Below are 14297 nucleotides of genomic sequence, written 5' to 3' on the forward strand. Positions count from 1 at the left end.
AAAGGCTAGATACCGAAGTTGATTGCTTAGGGTTCTTAACTCCTTAGGCGTCTATATATCTCTAGCTCGCAGAGGAAAGATATCTAGTGAAAGGTTGTGCTAGAGCAGACCAAGTAGGCCTAACTTAGTCTACGCTGAGGCTACCGAACTCGAGCTCTCTACTGGAATACGGTCGATACGCTTATATAAAGGGACGCGTGGAGGGAAAGGCTAACGGGGACAATTGCATAGTGATAGAGATCATATGCAATGAGGATGGGGAGGACGTCCTAGTGAAAGGACGTAGCAATTATGATTGTGAGGAGAGGACGACGTGATGCGAAATGATATATTTAGGCCTTGAATCCCTCCATTCATATACCACTCTCGTGTGCTATTGTATTAGGAGGCCCTCACGTTTCTACTGAATGCAGGATATACTCTTGAAAGGGGTGTCCACTTGATGAAATATTGAGTTTGGTTTTGTGCCACTTGTGCAGCGACCAATGCTGCTTCATCTTGGAGTCTGCGTGGGTAAGTCGATAGAAGAAAGATACGTTGGTCATGACATTCAACCCGTGGATGCGATCAGCATTCTGAGTCTCGAGGGCAAAGCGTTGTGATGGAACGGTTCAATTAGGAGTCCATGACGCGCACGGTTGAGTGTCATGCCTCGACCAGTGATGGCAGAAGTCCCGATGATGCAACAAGGTCTTGACCGTGAGATCCAGCAGCGCCTAGGACCCCCTCAACTTTGAGATCGGAATCAGAGAAGATGGCCTGCCTCAGCCATACGCGACGATGATTTGTGAAGCCTGTTAACATGCTGATTGATATTTCCGACCATCATCGAAGCGTTCTGGTATCGCTCCCAACCAGGTTCGCTTTTGGCAATCCGGCGAGCTGCTTAACGTGTCCTCTCGTGTCCTCGATAATCTGGATTGTTTGAGTGATGGCATCTGCTTGATTAACTCTTGAGGGCTTGGGACAGTATTGCTTTCGCAGTTTTCCAAGCTTTGAACCGTGCCTGCTCATATTTGTGAAACAAGGGGAGATATGGGAATTCTGAGTGCAACGAGAGACAAAATTCCAGATGGGTCGGCGAATAGAGACTTGGAAGGATGTTGTGCAAAGCCGAATGAGCGGTGATAGTGGATGTTGTTCGCGTCTAAGTAGGAATGCGCGCCAGACCTGAATTGCTGAGCTAATTCAGGAACAGTCACCATTCTTGCTCGGACCGGAACATAGTTATTATGATATGAACTTTCTCAGGAGCTCGCCGTCGGCTGTAGTTTATGGTTCACGGCCTATGGCTCTTCTGTGTGCCCCAAGTGAAACCACGATGCTGGATAACATGGCCAGCCGTGCCAGCCTTGTTGATAATTCGGCGGATGAGATGGATATCATGTGGAACTGGACCCTGGAAGCCGCTTCCTTGACCTTCGATTAGGGCATGATGGGGCCTGGAATCATCGATCTTGGGTCCATAATGGTCACCTCGGTCCCATCATGTCCCCCCGTAGCCATCTTGATTTAGGCTGTTTAAGGAAAGCGATGCACTGCCGATGGAGCCTGTGGATTCTCCATAGCGGGGGGAATCAGCTCGAGACTCTCCGCGCCACTAAAGATTCCATTGATTCGATCTCGGTTTTTTGTGAAGAAAGGGCTATGCTCAAAAGGCGACGTTGGGAAGAGCCGACTTCTGAAAAGACTTTTGCCAGCTGACCACATCAGTGCGTAGCAGGAAATTCTCAAAGAGTAGAAATACATGAACCTTGGGGCTTCGGGTCTAGGCCAGGCCCGTCAATGATGAAGAGGTGGTACATACCTAGGTAAGGTACGGGTAGTGACACCACTCGTAGAAGGCCACTGCCGATGATAGCTTCAACTTGGACCCGAGCGACAGCACATGTCGGGTAGGCAAGGGTCTTCTATATCTCCTTTCTTTCTCTTTTCTTTCGTCTTCCTGTTTTTGTCTCGTTGGCGATAGCTTCATTCCCATATAAAGATATAAAGAGGTATCATCTCGTATTTCTTCCACGAGTATTCTTACAGAAGGGAGACATAGTAAACAATGCGTTCCGCTATCGTCGCCGTCTCCGCAATTCTCGCAGGCATCGTGTCTGCGCAGACGAGCCCGACAATTCCTACATGTATGTGACCACCACCCGAGGCAGTGGTGCGCTTGAGTCTATGAAACTGACGTGGAGTCAACGTAGGTGCGAACACATGTATCACGGACGCTCTACCATCATCGTGCAACCTCGATCCATCGTGTTAGTAATCCTGCCATGCGAGATTTTCCCACTCGGCGGTGCGATGAACAAGGCATCGCCGTACTGCGAAAGAACCCTTCGGATTTGAGTATCAACGCTAACGGCGGAATGGACAGGCATCTGCCATACACCATCCTTCATCACCAGCATCAGCTGCTGTATCTCTCAGAGCTGCGACGTTGCTGATCAACAGGCCGCACTCGCTTACGCGCATTCAATCTGCGATCCTGTTGGTGCTTCATCGCTTCTGGTGAGCGCAATGTCACAGCGACTACTCTTCCTTCAGAGCTAACACTGTCTGTACAGCCCGCCTCCGCAGGCTGCTCCGCCAATTCGACAGCCTCTGCGACAAGTGGCAGCTCCAGTGGCACCGCGGCCGCCAGTATCACCGGCAGTGCCTCCTCAGCTTCAGCCTCGATCTCCTCTGCCCTAAGCAGTGCCTCTTCGTCCATCAGTGCCGCTACCTCCTCCGCGGCGTCGAGTGCCTCTGCTGCCGCGACTAGCGCCTCCTCGAGTGCTCTTGCCGATGGAAAGATGAGCGTGCAGGGCGTCGGTTTAGGTGTTGTGGGCGCAGCGGTTTTGGGGGTCGCTGCGCTGCTTTAGGCCAAGATATGGGCGGTGTGCGAGATATACGGTGGAGAAGGAGATGATACAAGTCATGTTGAAAAGATTGTACAGTTTGAATCAGATTCGAGTTTATACAATATAACGCTCTTTGGCAGGTACTGGACAAGCAATATAGATGGTGGAAGCTGCGCAGCGGATACATGTTGAAGGGTTATTCATCCTCTTCCTCAATCTCCCTCCTTCGTGCCAGCAGTCCACCAATTTCTCTTCCCTCATCTTTCAGCACCGTCCAAAGGTATCCCCAGAATAGCATGTCCGCCAGCCCGGCAGTGAACGTCACACGGTTCGCTAGCAGGACCACTCCAGGGAACATTGAGTCGGTGGCGTCAGATTGTGCATGCGAGTGGAACATATATATCCAGAATACAAGTCCCGCAGAGGCGAGAACGTGCAGGCCAGCGAGCGTAAGCCAGCGAGACTGTGCTGTGAGCAGTGTATGGAGTTCTTCAGCAAACCGGGACGAGCTGGAGCTGGGGCTGGAGTTGGATGTGGATTGTGTAGCAGCTGATTTCCCGCTCGATTTTATGCTTGTCGGTCCGGACGGCAGCATCAATGTCAAATCTCCTGCAAAGATGAACTGCATAAGAGCGTATACGAGGAGCAATAGTGCGAGCAGAGCGAAGAGTTCGCGCTCAGATGCCGAGCCGGTGACTGGGGGTGTTGATGACTTTGCACGGATAGGGTTTTGCAGTAAAGCCGGCGGCCGAAAGGCTTGAGTGTCAGGTCCAGCATTCGAGGGAGGTTGGCCTGATGCGTAGCCTGGAGGGCGGATGAACATGGATTCGCCGATGAGCCATATCGGCGCGGAAGAGAGGAGGGATGTGGGCGATGTGAGGAGGTAGTATGCGAATACTACAAGGGTGAGGGAGTGAGTGCGGAGGAGGAGCGTTGAGGAGAGGAGTGGCATTGTAGAGGTTGCAAGCAGGACTGAGGTCGAGGAAATGGCAAGGCTGAGTTGGTAGAGGTACTGTGCACACCATCAACAGTACGGAGTAACTCCTGAAGAAACGATGGGAAATTTTGGGTGCTGGCTCGAAATCCGGGGTATCAACTCCGGCTTACGTACACATTGTTCTGTAGCAGAGAAGCCCAGAGCCCAAGCTGAATACTCTCATTGTTAATCTGTTGGCGTTCCGTACACGCTCAAAGTCTCTCTTCTTTGCCCCCGTTGTGAAAATGCCCTGATCAAGGGCGGGCTTCTGCATCAATCTCGATCGTGCAAGGAAATTTGGCAGGTTCTTCGCCGTGCCTAGAGCTATCCAATACCTCAGCTCATGATGGCTCCAAATACAATACGGCTTGCGTGGTGTGCTCAGGGTCTTTGCATTCGACGTAGCATCAACACGATATCCGTATGGCATGTCCCTTCATGATGGGGCAGACACACCATCTCCAGTTTCGACTGCGGCCAGCTGGTGTCCCAATTAAAGCGTCTGAACCGCCTTACCTCCATAATGTGTATCTGGGTCTTTGGGTAGCCTCGACTGTGATTTGATGACCCCTCCTGGGCATTTTGCTGGCCGTTGCAGTTTGCGGGCCCGGCTTGGGCGCGGTAAAGCTGCTCCGCCAGTTCAACTCCGTCGATATCCTATACCCGACGGCTTCATGCGACGTGGTGCAGAGTGAAGTCTGGATGAATACTATGGTAGACCACCAGAAATATCCAGCCAGTAGGGAGCACCTCTAGGTAAGGCTTCTACCGGCAAAGGTGATTCGACGGCGCTTTCTGGGCGTAAAAATAGAAGGCACCAATGGAAGCGCTGAAGCAGACACCTAGCAGGAGTCGCTCACTGGGTCGCTAAGGTACAGAAGAACCTGTCGGCTCTCTCATCTCCACCCTTCCACACTTTTTATCAACTTCGTTGTCACTGCCGGCGCTTATAGACCGTTGAAGGGCTTCATTCGTCCACAAGCACTATGTGGTGGCCTGGCTTGCCCCTGCATAGCTATGCGTCTCATCTTCCTCTGCCTTCCAATGGCTAGTCATTGCGAAACGCCGCATCTCCAACCATCCAATGTCAACCCAACATCTATCGCTTCCCACATGGTCCCTTGCAGCCAGATTCTATCTTCAGCATCTCGGTACTGTCATGCATCTCTCGAGATACCCAGGGCCTAGAGCCTCTTCTATTGTTGTGCCACAACTTGACGCTTTAGGTAAGGACTCTCAAGCACTCCAGAGTACATTTTCCTTCTTGTGCCGCCTTGTTTTTCCAACTGTGGTACTTTCAATCATTCAAGGTTTCATTCTTGAGGGAGGCAGTATACTACGTTGATATTTTTGTTCGGATTTCTTTTCTACGTCGGTCTTGTGAGACTGTATAGCCGCCCGTTACTGCTGTTACTCCGTCCGAGGGCTGGCCCACGAACAGAGCAATCTCATCCACTGCTTAGACTCCAGGTGTTCTGGTTTGACGCAGGCGTTTGTTGTTACGAAGATCAAACATCCAATTTATCTCGACCCTGCCTCAAGCCGGACAATCCGACCGTACATCTAACACAGTCGACCATGGCTCCAGTCTTTGAAGGATTAATGCCATCTCGACGTCGACCGTCAAGGTCTCGCTCAGAATCTGGGAAGCCGTTGCATGCAAGATGGGGCGACGTTGCCATCTCGGCTCCTCATGATGGAGGCTGGGCTCAGCAATATCCTGACAATGACCTCAACAATCCGGTCTACCAGGCCCACGGTAGTCCCGATTCCCAGAAGACCCTGGTCAACAATTCGCCTGACTTGAACTTTGAAGTAGCCAAAATGGAAAAGACGGCCATCGAAGAGATCAGGCAGCCAACACCACCTTTCATCCAGAAGGAACGAACTGCCATCACCATCACCATTCCTCTGCCATGGACACGAAAGAAGGAGCATCGTCGTTCATCCTCAGGCATCAATGCTCAGGCGCTGGCCACGCAGGTGGAGAAAGTCATCACTGTCGAATCACGACCAGCTCTCAACAATATTCAGACCAACATCGACGAAGTCATTGTTGCAGAAGCTCGACCACTCGCTGAACCATATCGCGCTGATTCTCCGATCGTCCAGACCGCCTCACCCGTATACGACGATGTGAGCACTTTTTTCACAAGAGCAGCTTTTCCCGACAAGGGCTATGCAAGCAGCCGACTTCCGCCTATCCAAACTTCAGTCCCACCAACCATAAGTCAGCCAACCTCTGCGATCTCCATCCTCAGTCCTGTCGCGGAGAAGTACGACGGTTTATCTGAAAGCAACAATGCCACGCCTATGGACAACACTCCTGTTGCTGGTCGGACCGCAATAGGCTTGCCAACTTCAGCTGACAACAACGAAGTGATTGATGTTGGAGGTCTTACCTTCAAGCTCGCCGAACATGTCCGTGACAGTCCTCCATCGCTTCCACCATCTCGAATCACCAGTCCCATCGACACTTCAGACGTCGAGATCCCACGGAAGTCTTCCCGCAGCACGATGAGAGACACTTCCCGTCCCGCTTCCCGTGGTCCTGGCCTGGGAGAAGTTGCATACATGCGAGCTTCGTCTCGAGGGCCACCAGAACAACCTCGTAGTGCGTCACGAGAAGCGTCAGCACGTCGATCAGAATCTCAGGAGCCTGATTCTCGTCGAGCTGGATCGGTCGAACCAACACACAGAAGAGCTTTATCCCGCGACCCAGGCCGCCGCACTGTTTCTCCTGCTCGCCGACGCACTTTATCTCGCGAGCCTGTCTTCCGTCGTGCCTTGTCTCGAGAACCTGATGTGCGTCGTATTGAGACACCTGAGCCTGTCAGCCGCCGTGATACATCTCGAGATCGGGCCACTCATCGTGCCGACTCCCCCAATCCGACTACGCGTCGTGCCCAGTCAAGAGATCCTGCCAGACGTCGAGCTGAGTCGCCTGCTCCGACTAGCAGACGAGAACTTTCTCGCGAGCCAAGAACAACTCCTCGAGCCAGAACTCCTGACCCAACAACTGCACGACCACATTCTCGTGGCCCATCTAGCCGGCGTGGCATATCTCCAGGTCCGGCCGGCCGTCGAGCCGTGTCTCGCGAGCCCTTCACCCGTCGTCGCATTTCTGGTGACTTCACCCGGCGAGCCGCATCACTAGAACCTGAGCGACGTCGAGCCAGTCCCAGAGAAAACTTTGATTTCCCGTGGAACGGCGATAAACCAGCGGGCAAGTCACCTACCGACAACACTTCCACAACCGACGCATCGACCACGGATGATATTACCTCTGCCGACGAAACCACAGACATTGACACTGAGACGGATGACATGTATTTTGAGTCCCGCAAGGGCTGGAATGGGCACGCTGGAGTTGGAGACGAAGGCCAAGGCTTTTACGCTGGTGTCATTCAGGACTACAAATTAATTGCCAGGGACGTTGAAGCAGAGCAGACTCAGACATCTGAGCCGTCGGGTGTGAAGGAGAGTCTCGCCAGCTTGGTTACGATCAAGAAGGAGAAGGAAAAGTATCCGGAACAGAGGCAGGGCAAGTACGCAGGCCCAGACCTAGTACCATCGCAGGAGGAATTATGGGGTTAATGAAAGAGGATTGCAAGGTTATCATCAGACCCTTCGTTTGTTCAGAGGCAACTCGTCTGATGCATTACAGGAACGAACAAGACCAACGTCCCCGCGGGCGAAACACCGAAGCTTCAGTAGCTGGCGCGAAGCAGCTATTCGTTGCCTGAACATATTTGCTTGATGACTTTCCCGTCTTTACTGAACGACCTCCACACCAGACGGGATCACCTATGATTTATCACGAAATTTCCTTGAGTCGGAGACATCCACACTAGGATGGACAAAGATACCTGTTGTTGGACACTCTTATATTTAACACCTTGTTCTCATTCGCGTTGAGCTTGGTGACACAGGTCGTCCGTGTCTGGCCGAGCGGTCGAGAGAATAGAGAAGGGAGAGGCAACTCAATCGTTGTGGGGGACTTGTTTTGAGTAGGAGAACGGCATGCGAACTTGGAATGAATGAGTGAATTTGGGAACGATTTGAAGGACGGGATATGCTTGGATATGCGGGAATGGTAGAAAATGAATGTCAACAGGACGAAAACGCCAGTGGGCAGGATGGACATGGAAAGGCCATGGGGAGTACGTACATTACACGAACGACGCACACTTTTGGACAACTTTTGAACAATCTTGGTGAGCAATAAGAAGTATAGCCCTCGACACAATGGACCAGTCTAAGGACCGCACTCAGTAAGACCGCACTGCTAGTAACCAGCATATTACGGCATAGAAGCAACACCAAGCAAGCTCTGGAGTGGTGAGGGCTTTAATTATGTACGAGTACATGGGACTGGGCGTTGTAAGCACCGAGTAGAGCTGTGCCTTTTGCTGTAAGTTACTGGCAAGTAAAGCTAGCCGCCTCATTGACATCACCGTTGGTGTAGGTCAATTTCTTGGGGAATCTGCACAGATCCCTCGTGATCTCGACACCTGCCTCGGTTGTCCTTGCCGCTGGCAGCACATCAGGCGCCTTACCTTCCTCGACCCACGACACGAGCGCGCCCAAGGGGTCGACAGGATTCGGGCCATGCCCACCGAAACAATGACCCGCGCCGGGCGCGAAGAAGAGCCTATACCATTCATCAACTGCATCCGCGCCACCAAACTTGGTCTGGATACCCTCGCGGTACCGCATCATGCCGAACGGAGTGATGTACTGGTCTGCCAGGCCGAACCATGTCAGCAGCTTGCCGCCGGACTGCTTGAACCCGGTCAGGTCGAGTTCCTGGTTTCCCCAGAGCGGTCCAAGACGTGTGATCGATAGTTCATGGGCTTTCACGTAGTCCTCGTGCGTCATCTTGGTCATGTCGTATTCGGGATCCTGCAGGGCAAGATACTTGAGGAAGTTCTCGGCCACCATGAAAGGGACAACTTCTCGAGTGTCGTTCTCTGTCAAGATCACACTGGCAGTGACGTCGAAATCGGCGCCTGGAGCGAGGCCGTACCAGAGTTGTTTCCCGTCCGCGGTGTGGGGACCTCGTAGGATCTCTCGGATGATGTCGGCGTGCGCGGATGTCAGGGTGAGATCGCTGGTCTTCTTGCACGGGACTTTCTTCCAGCCGATGACCGGGTCGAGCTCCTGGCAGCCTTCGCCGCAGGAGATGGTCTTGCCGACCAGAGTGTCCGGGTCGAATTTGCAGCTCTCCAGACTTTCATGGGTGGAGATCAGGCCGTCGGTGACGCCGTCGAGAGGATCACATTCAGCGATGATGGACTTCTGATACTCTTCGAAGATACAGGATGGCGGGATGCCGGCGTTGCGCAGCACGACCGGGGGCCAGTAGTCTGCAGGGACGAATTCCGTGATATCAATGGCTGGCGCTGTGGCGAGGATCCCGTCGAAGTCGTGTGGATACTTGGCTGCAGCGGCGTAACCCTGACGGCCGCCCTGCGAGCACCCCTGCCAGTAAGAGTAGCTGGGGTCGGAGCCGTAGAATTGCTTGATTACGTCTTTGGACACGACTGCCATATCGTGGATCGATCGCCACGCGAGATTGAGGTGGAGGACATCGTTGGGGGTGCCGTCTTCTTTCAACGCCCACAGACCGCTCATCGGGTCGATGGTATTGTCCAGCGTCAAGCCACCGTCGGTCGAGGACGCCGCATACCCGTGGGCGACTTGGCCGCCGAGTAGGAGATCACCAAAGCCCGCAGCGAGGCCGCCGCCGCCGATCGCCTGATACCGCCCGTTCCAGTCTCTCAGGGGTAGCCACACATTGACGTAGACGGTATCATCGGCTCCAGAGTGTCTCAGGGAGACGGTGACGTTGCAGAAGTCCAGGGCAGAGACCGCTGGTGCTGGTCCTTGGAAGATGGGAATCGTCGGGAAGCTGTAATTGTGTACTTCGGCTGCTTCAATCTTGAGTATTTCCGCCTCAGGGAGCACAGGAGCGACTAGCTGGGCACATGGTGTGCCCATGTACTGTTGACCGAAGTTGACTTGGGCAGGCTCCATGTTCATCGGGATACGAATGCGAATGCGAATGCGTATGCTGTTGCAGGAATGAGAGATCGTTAAGTTAGTAGTAAGATATGTCGTGCCTCGGTTTCTTGTTTCGCGGTCTTATATATGGATGGGCTTGCGGAGGTTTGCCGTCTTGCCGGGCCCTTCAGTAAGATTCATGTCGAAGGAAGTATTCGTACGGAGTACAGTCATTGCTTGCCGACGTGCCATCGCCAGGCTGCGGGGCGGGTGTCGGTCGAAGTTATCGGACGACGCATTGTCAGAAGCCGTGTCCGGGGCCTACGTTAAAGCCGGAGTAGTATGGTCCTAACAACAACAAGTCAAGTAAGAGAGCACTATCATGGACCATCGTCATCTGCTTCAAGAGTCTGGATTTTGGTTATGGCCGGGATGGTGTATCTGTTGGTGGAATGCATTTTCTCGGAAGGGATGATATCATGATTGAGTTTTTGACATGGAACAACAACCTTGCTTTCCTCTCTCTCACGTGTCACGGTCACTACATGTCGCAAGGCTGCGTCTCGTCTTATCTCCAAGTGAAAGCTGACTCGTGTTGGTGTTGATGATGACGCTCCGTGCAAGTTCTTCGCCGTCTCAGATAGTCACCCTGCTCGTGCTGGGAGCGGGCTGGACATGGCAGTTTCTTCAACCACTTCTCCACGATGAAGACATCACATATGCTGCCACAACCAGTACAGGACATGACGGCACAATCACATTCAGATTCGACTCCGACTCCGATGATCTTGATCAATTCAAGAAGCTCCCTACCGCGCAATATGTGCTTGTCACTTTCCCGCTCAAGGGCCGAGGACCGTCAAACAAATTGCTCAAGCTCTATGCTGAGACTCATCCACAGACGGGCGACAGGCCCGTAGCCACGAAATGGATTCAACTTGGTTCAACTGGGATCTACACAAATCCAGACTGGAACAGTTCTTCGTCTCCTATCGACGAATCGAACGAGCGTGGCATTGCCGAGGAGGAACTTCTCTCTCTTGGAGGTTGCGTGTTGAACCTTGCGGGCCTGTACGGCGGAAGTAGGGAGCCGAAGAACTGGCTCACTCGGGTGGCTAAGACGAGGGAACAGCTTGGAGCGAAAGGAGCCTTGCACTTGATCCACGGGCGGGATGTCGCGAGGGCTGTGGTCAGTGTCATGAACGTGGACATGGATGGAGCTGGAAGTAAGAAGGAGAAGCTCTTCGGCAGGCGATGGATCGTAGCTGATTGCGTTTCATATGACTGGTGGAGCTTAGTGTGGGAGTGGACGGGCAAGAGCCATGAGGGTGCGGAAGAAGACAAACAGTCAACGGACGAGAAGCTACAGTACAGGCGGTGGGTGGTCGAGTTGATGGACGAAAACAATGTGCGAGGACTACCTAGGTCAGTGGAGGCTCTGGGCAGGAAATTGGATGCCAGAGATTTCTGGAAGGCCATCGGAACTCTACCGGAGCGGACACTGGCTAGATGAACAGTGACGGGTATTGCGGTCATCTCTTGACTTGCTATATCGAGGAAGCTCAAAAAGTCAACGGGCCAAGGAGTCTGCTCACACCTGCTGCTCTACCCAGGATTCCCTGCTCTGTCGTAGAAGACGAGGCCCCGCCCACCAACCAAAATTGGCCTACATTCAAGGGGAATTCCCAGACACATACTGCTAGACCACCTAGGTAATTCTAACAGAGTGCGAACATGAGGCCTCTACTTCAATCGGTCCAATTCGAAGGAAAATTGGCAGACTCGAATATATGACCTATGGTTTATTCGATGTGGCAGACAATCGACTTCACAGGCAGCAAAACACACCGCTTATGTTCGCTTCCTCAAGCTTCGTTGTGCTGGTCACAGCGCGGAGGCAAGTGAAGGGTAGGTAGACAAGAACAAATTTTCAGGGGCTCAAGCCTGACTATGCTCGATCCTTCCTTCCGCATCACCCTCACATGATGAGACAAAGGCCGGTCAAGTGGTTCACCAGGCTCATGGGTGTTCGCTTTCGGTAGACTAGGCAAGGTCATCAATCTCTCGAAGGGGTGTGCTGTTGAATCCGATTCTGTGAAGCCGAAATCACGCCTGTGGCAATATCACAAGCTTTCACGAACGCCTGATGAGGATATCCGACTCGACCGGGGCCAAAATATTTTCAGTTCTGGATCTGATCTGACACGAATTGAATCTTATTCAATACATAGCGCTCCACAACTCTAAAGAGATCTTAAAGAAAAAATGTGTTAGAAGGTAAAGATCGCAGTGATCGCCACGAACAAGGCAAGCGGACATCCTAGACCCGATGCACCGCGAACAATATTAGCAGATGACTGCGAGGTGCTGGAAGCCGCGGCACCAGATCCCGTCGAAGAACCCGATGCGCCCGCGGTTGATGCCGCGAGACTGAACGTTGGCGAGCCCCAGCCATCGTATGACGTGATCGGGGGGACGGTCGACGTGGTAGTATCTGCGCCCGAGGAAGCTGTCACAAGCATCAGTGTCGCAGTGCTGCTGGCACCGGGGATGCTAGTGCCCGTGGGGATGGCAGTGATATCACCTGTCGCGGTGGCATTCAGAGCAGCAGTGGCGATGGCGACCTGGTTGTTGGCGACATCGTAGACGACGTAGAAGGACCGCAGGAACGCGTCGCCGAGGATGGTCAGGCCGTCCAAAGATGGGCCTACGAGTAGCACGCAGCCCTCGGGTTGGCCGTCACCAGTATCGAACTTTGTGAGCGTGTCGATCATGGCGGACACCGGCACGGCCATCGAGACACCATCGGCGCCTCCAAACTGGAACGAGACAGTAGTGGTGTTGGTGTCCGCGAGAGAGCAGGGGACAATGGTGTTCCCATCCTCGACGACTCCACCAAGACCCTGGACCAGGTTATTGAAAGCGACGTTGGGGATCCTCGCCATTGTCGTGCCACTATCGAGCAGGGCGTTTGCGCCTTGGAAAGCCTTGCCTGTCAATGATCGGACACCTGCCTCGTCGTCGATGGACACATCGGTAAGTGCCACCCAGAATGCGTTGATGGTTCCGTTGAACGGCTGAAGTGGCAGGACAGTCAGATCTCCCTTGTACTTGCTCGGGTCAACTCCGCCGAACAGGATCGATCCCTTTCCAATCTCGGTGTCGTCCAGGTACAGACTGTAGGCTGACCTCTCGATAAGGCCTTGGTCGACCATCTCTTCATATATCGTCGGAGTACCCTCTCCTCCTCCATACATGACAGCGGCCTCGTTGGTCCGGTAGGACACGCCGAGGATACCTTGGCCGGAATTGTTGAGTTGTGGCCCGTTCACGGTCCTCAACGTCAGGGCCATGGTGAAATTCTGGACGGTTGCGTCGCCGAGTTTGACGACGTCTGTAAAATAGTCTCCGAAATCTGCGGTTCGGTCTCTGTATCACTCCAGGTTAGTCTCGGATCATTGCTCGCAAGCTGACGGACTCCGACATGGTGGAACAGTCTAACAGGATCGGTCGTCTTCTTGTTCCCGGGATGAACCATATCAAGACCATGCCGCCCATGCCCCAACAAGTCAAATGGTGCACTCACCCATAGCCAATTTTAAAATCTTCTGATACGACGTGGAAGGTGCTCGACGCGTTGGCATCAAAAGCGCCACCGGGGCTGGTTTGCATTTGATTAGCATCCATGGGTTCGTCTTGAATCTTTTGGGAGTGCTCACCAGCCACCATCTTGCGTCAGGCAAGCTTCAGCATTGACGGACGGCACCCAAAGGTCACTGCTGCCAGTATCAAGCTGGAGTTGGAAATCCTGAGGGGGAGTGCCAATGCTCAGGCTGATTTCGTAAAGCTGTCGAGATGGTAGTCAGCATCTGCTTTTTTACCGTCCAAGAAAGAATTGCGTCAAGGCCAGTGTGCTGTGAAGGTGCAGCAACAAGATCATTTGAGAGAGATGTGTCTGTTGGTCCAGCTACCCTGGCCGTAACAAACAAGAATCGAGAGTAGTCGTCCTGGCTCATGTTGACCAAGAAGACGAACCCAACGCCACTTTATCCACAACGTGCTGAATAGGTCTAGGACATACCGATGCTTGTTCCGCCTGGATGATAGGCACCTCATGAGCATTGACAGCTCTCCGCTCGATCGATCTGGATGTTGCTCTCCTTTGGAAGTCCAGCTTCACATGTCCTGCTGAGACAACGGCGCTTAGAGCTGGCAGCGCTGCCAGATATTGAATGAGACTTGCACCACGATACATTCTGATCAGGAGGAGGAGGAAGACGAGGAGCACAAGAAGTCAAACTGGGTCTTCAAGTCGACGGCAAGGGAGGTGTGTAGCCGGCTCGAGAACAATGACTTGAGAACGGATCAGGGGAGCTCCTTATAATTGCACAATTGGTAGACCATTCCGATCCTCTACAGGCAAGTCGGTGGAAGCTGTATGGGCAGTTTGATGCTGGCCAGCACAGAGCTGAATCTTG

General features: G+C 53.1%; 6 protein-coding genes across 7 annotated transcripts; 3 read left to right on the forward strand and 3 right to left on the reverse strand.

Moving 5' to 3' along the window:
• Positions 1-1852: 1852 nt before the first annotated feature.
• On the forward strand, positions 1853-3131 carry PV05_01758. 2 transcript variants are annotated; one of them, XM_013466789.1, is made up of 5 exons: positions 1853-1997; positions 2042-2132; positions 2199-2255; positions 2372-2505; positions 2562-3131. In XM_013466789.1, the coding sequence occupies exons 2-5, from the start codon at positions 2054-2056 to the stop codon at positions 2856-2858; spliced, it is 567 nt and encodes a 188-aa protein (XP_013322243.1). In that variant the 5' UTR covers positions 1853-1997; positions 2042-2053; the 3' UTR covers positions 2859-3131. The 2 variants fall into 2 exon arrangements, with proteins under 2 accessions (XP_013322243.1, XP_013322244.1); XM_013466790.1 differs by having other exon boundaries at positions 1853-2132.
• PV05_01759 (uncharacterized protein) lies at positions 2895-3860 on the reverse strand. The gene has a single exon (XM_013466791.1). It carries the CDS (start codon positions 3787-3789, stop codon positions 3034-3036), a length of 756 nt encoding a protein of 251 aa, XP_013322245.1. The 5' UTR covers positions 3790-3860; the 3' UTR covers positions 2895-3033.
• An 882-nt stretch (positions 3861-4742) lies between these two features.
• Positions 4743-8064, forward strand: PV05_01760 (uncharacterized protein). The gene is made up of 2 exons (XM_013466792.1): positions 4743-7427; positions 7481-8064. Exon 1 carries the CDS (start codon positions 5392-5394, stop codon positions 7408-7410), a length of 2019 nt encoding a protein of 672 aa, XP_013322246.1. The 5' UTR covers positions 4743-5391; the 3' UTR covers positions 7411-7427; positions 7481-8064.
• An 85-nt stretch (positions 8065-8149) lies between these two features.
• PV05_01761 (uncharacterized protein) lies at positions 8150-10136 on the reverse strand. The gene has a single exon (XM_013466793.1). It carries the CDS (start codon positions 9856-9858, stop codon positions 8233-8235), a length of 1626 nt encoding a protein of 541 aa, XP_013322247.1. The 5' UTR covers positions 9859-10136; the 3' UTR covers positions 8150-8232.
• A 211-nt stretch (positions 10137-10347) lies between these two features.
• PV05_01762 (uncharacterized protein) lies at positions 10348-11600 on the forward strand. Its single transcript, XM_013466794.1, has one exon. It carries the CDS (start codon positions 10424-10426, stop codon positions 11330-11332), a length of 909 nt encoding a protein of 302 aa, XP_013322248.1. The 5' UTR covers positions 10348-10423; the 3' UTR covers positions 11333-11600.
• A 318-nt stretch (positions 11601-11918) lies between these two features.
• On the reverse strand, positions 11919-14257 carry PV05_01763 (uncharacterized protein). Its single transcript, XM_013466795.1, has 4 exons — positions 13901-14257; positions 13539-13666; positions 13406-13480; positions 11919-13248 (listed from the first exon to the last, which is right to left on the reverse strand). Exons 1-4 carry the CDS (start codon positions 14072-14074, stop codon positions 12090-12092), a joined length of 1536 nt encoding a protein of 511 aa, XP_013322249.1. The 5' UTR covers positions 14075-14257; the 3' UTR covers positions 11919-12089.
• Between the last annotated feature and the right edge of the window lie 40 nt (positions 14258-14297).

This window comes from Exophiala xenobiotica (assembly GCF_000835505.1).
Source record: "Exophiala xenobiotica strain CBS 118157 unplaced genomic scaffold supercont1.1, whole genome shotgun sequence".
NCBI lineage: Eukaryota > Fungi > Ascomycota > Eurotiomycetes > Chaetothyriales > Herpotrichiellaceae > Exophiala > Exophiala xenobiotica.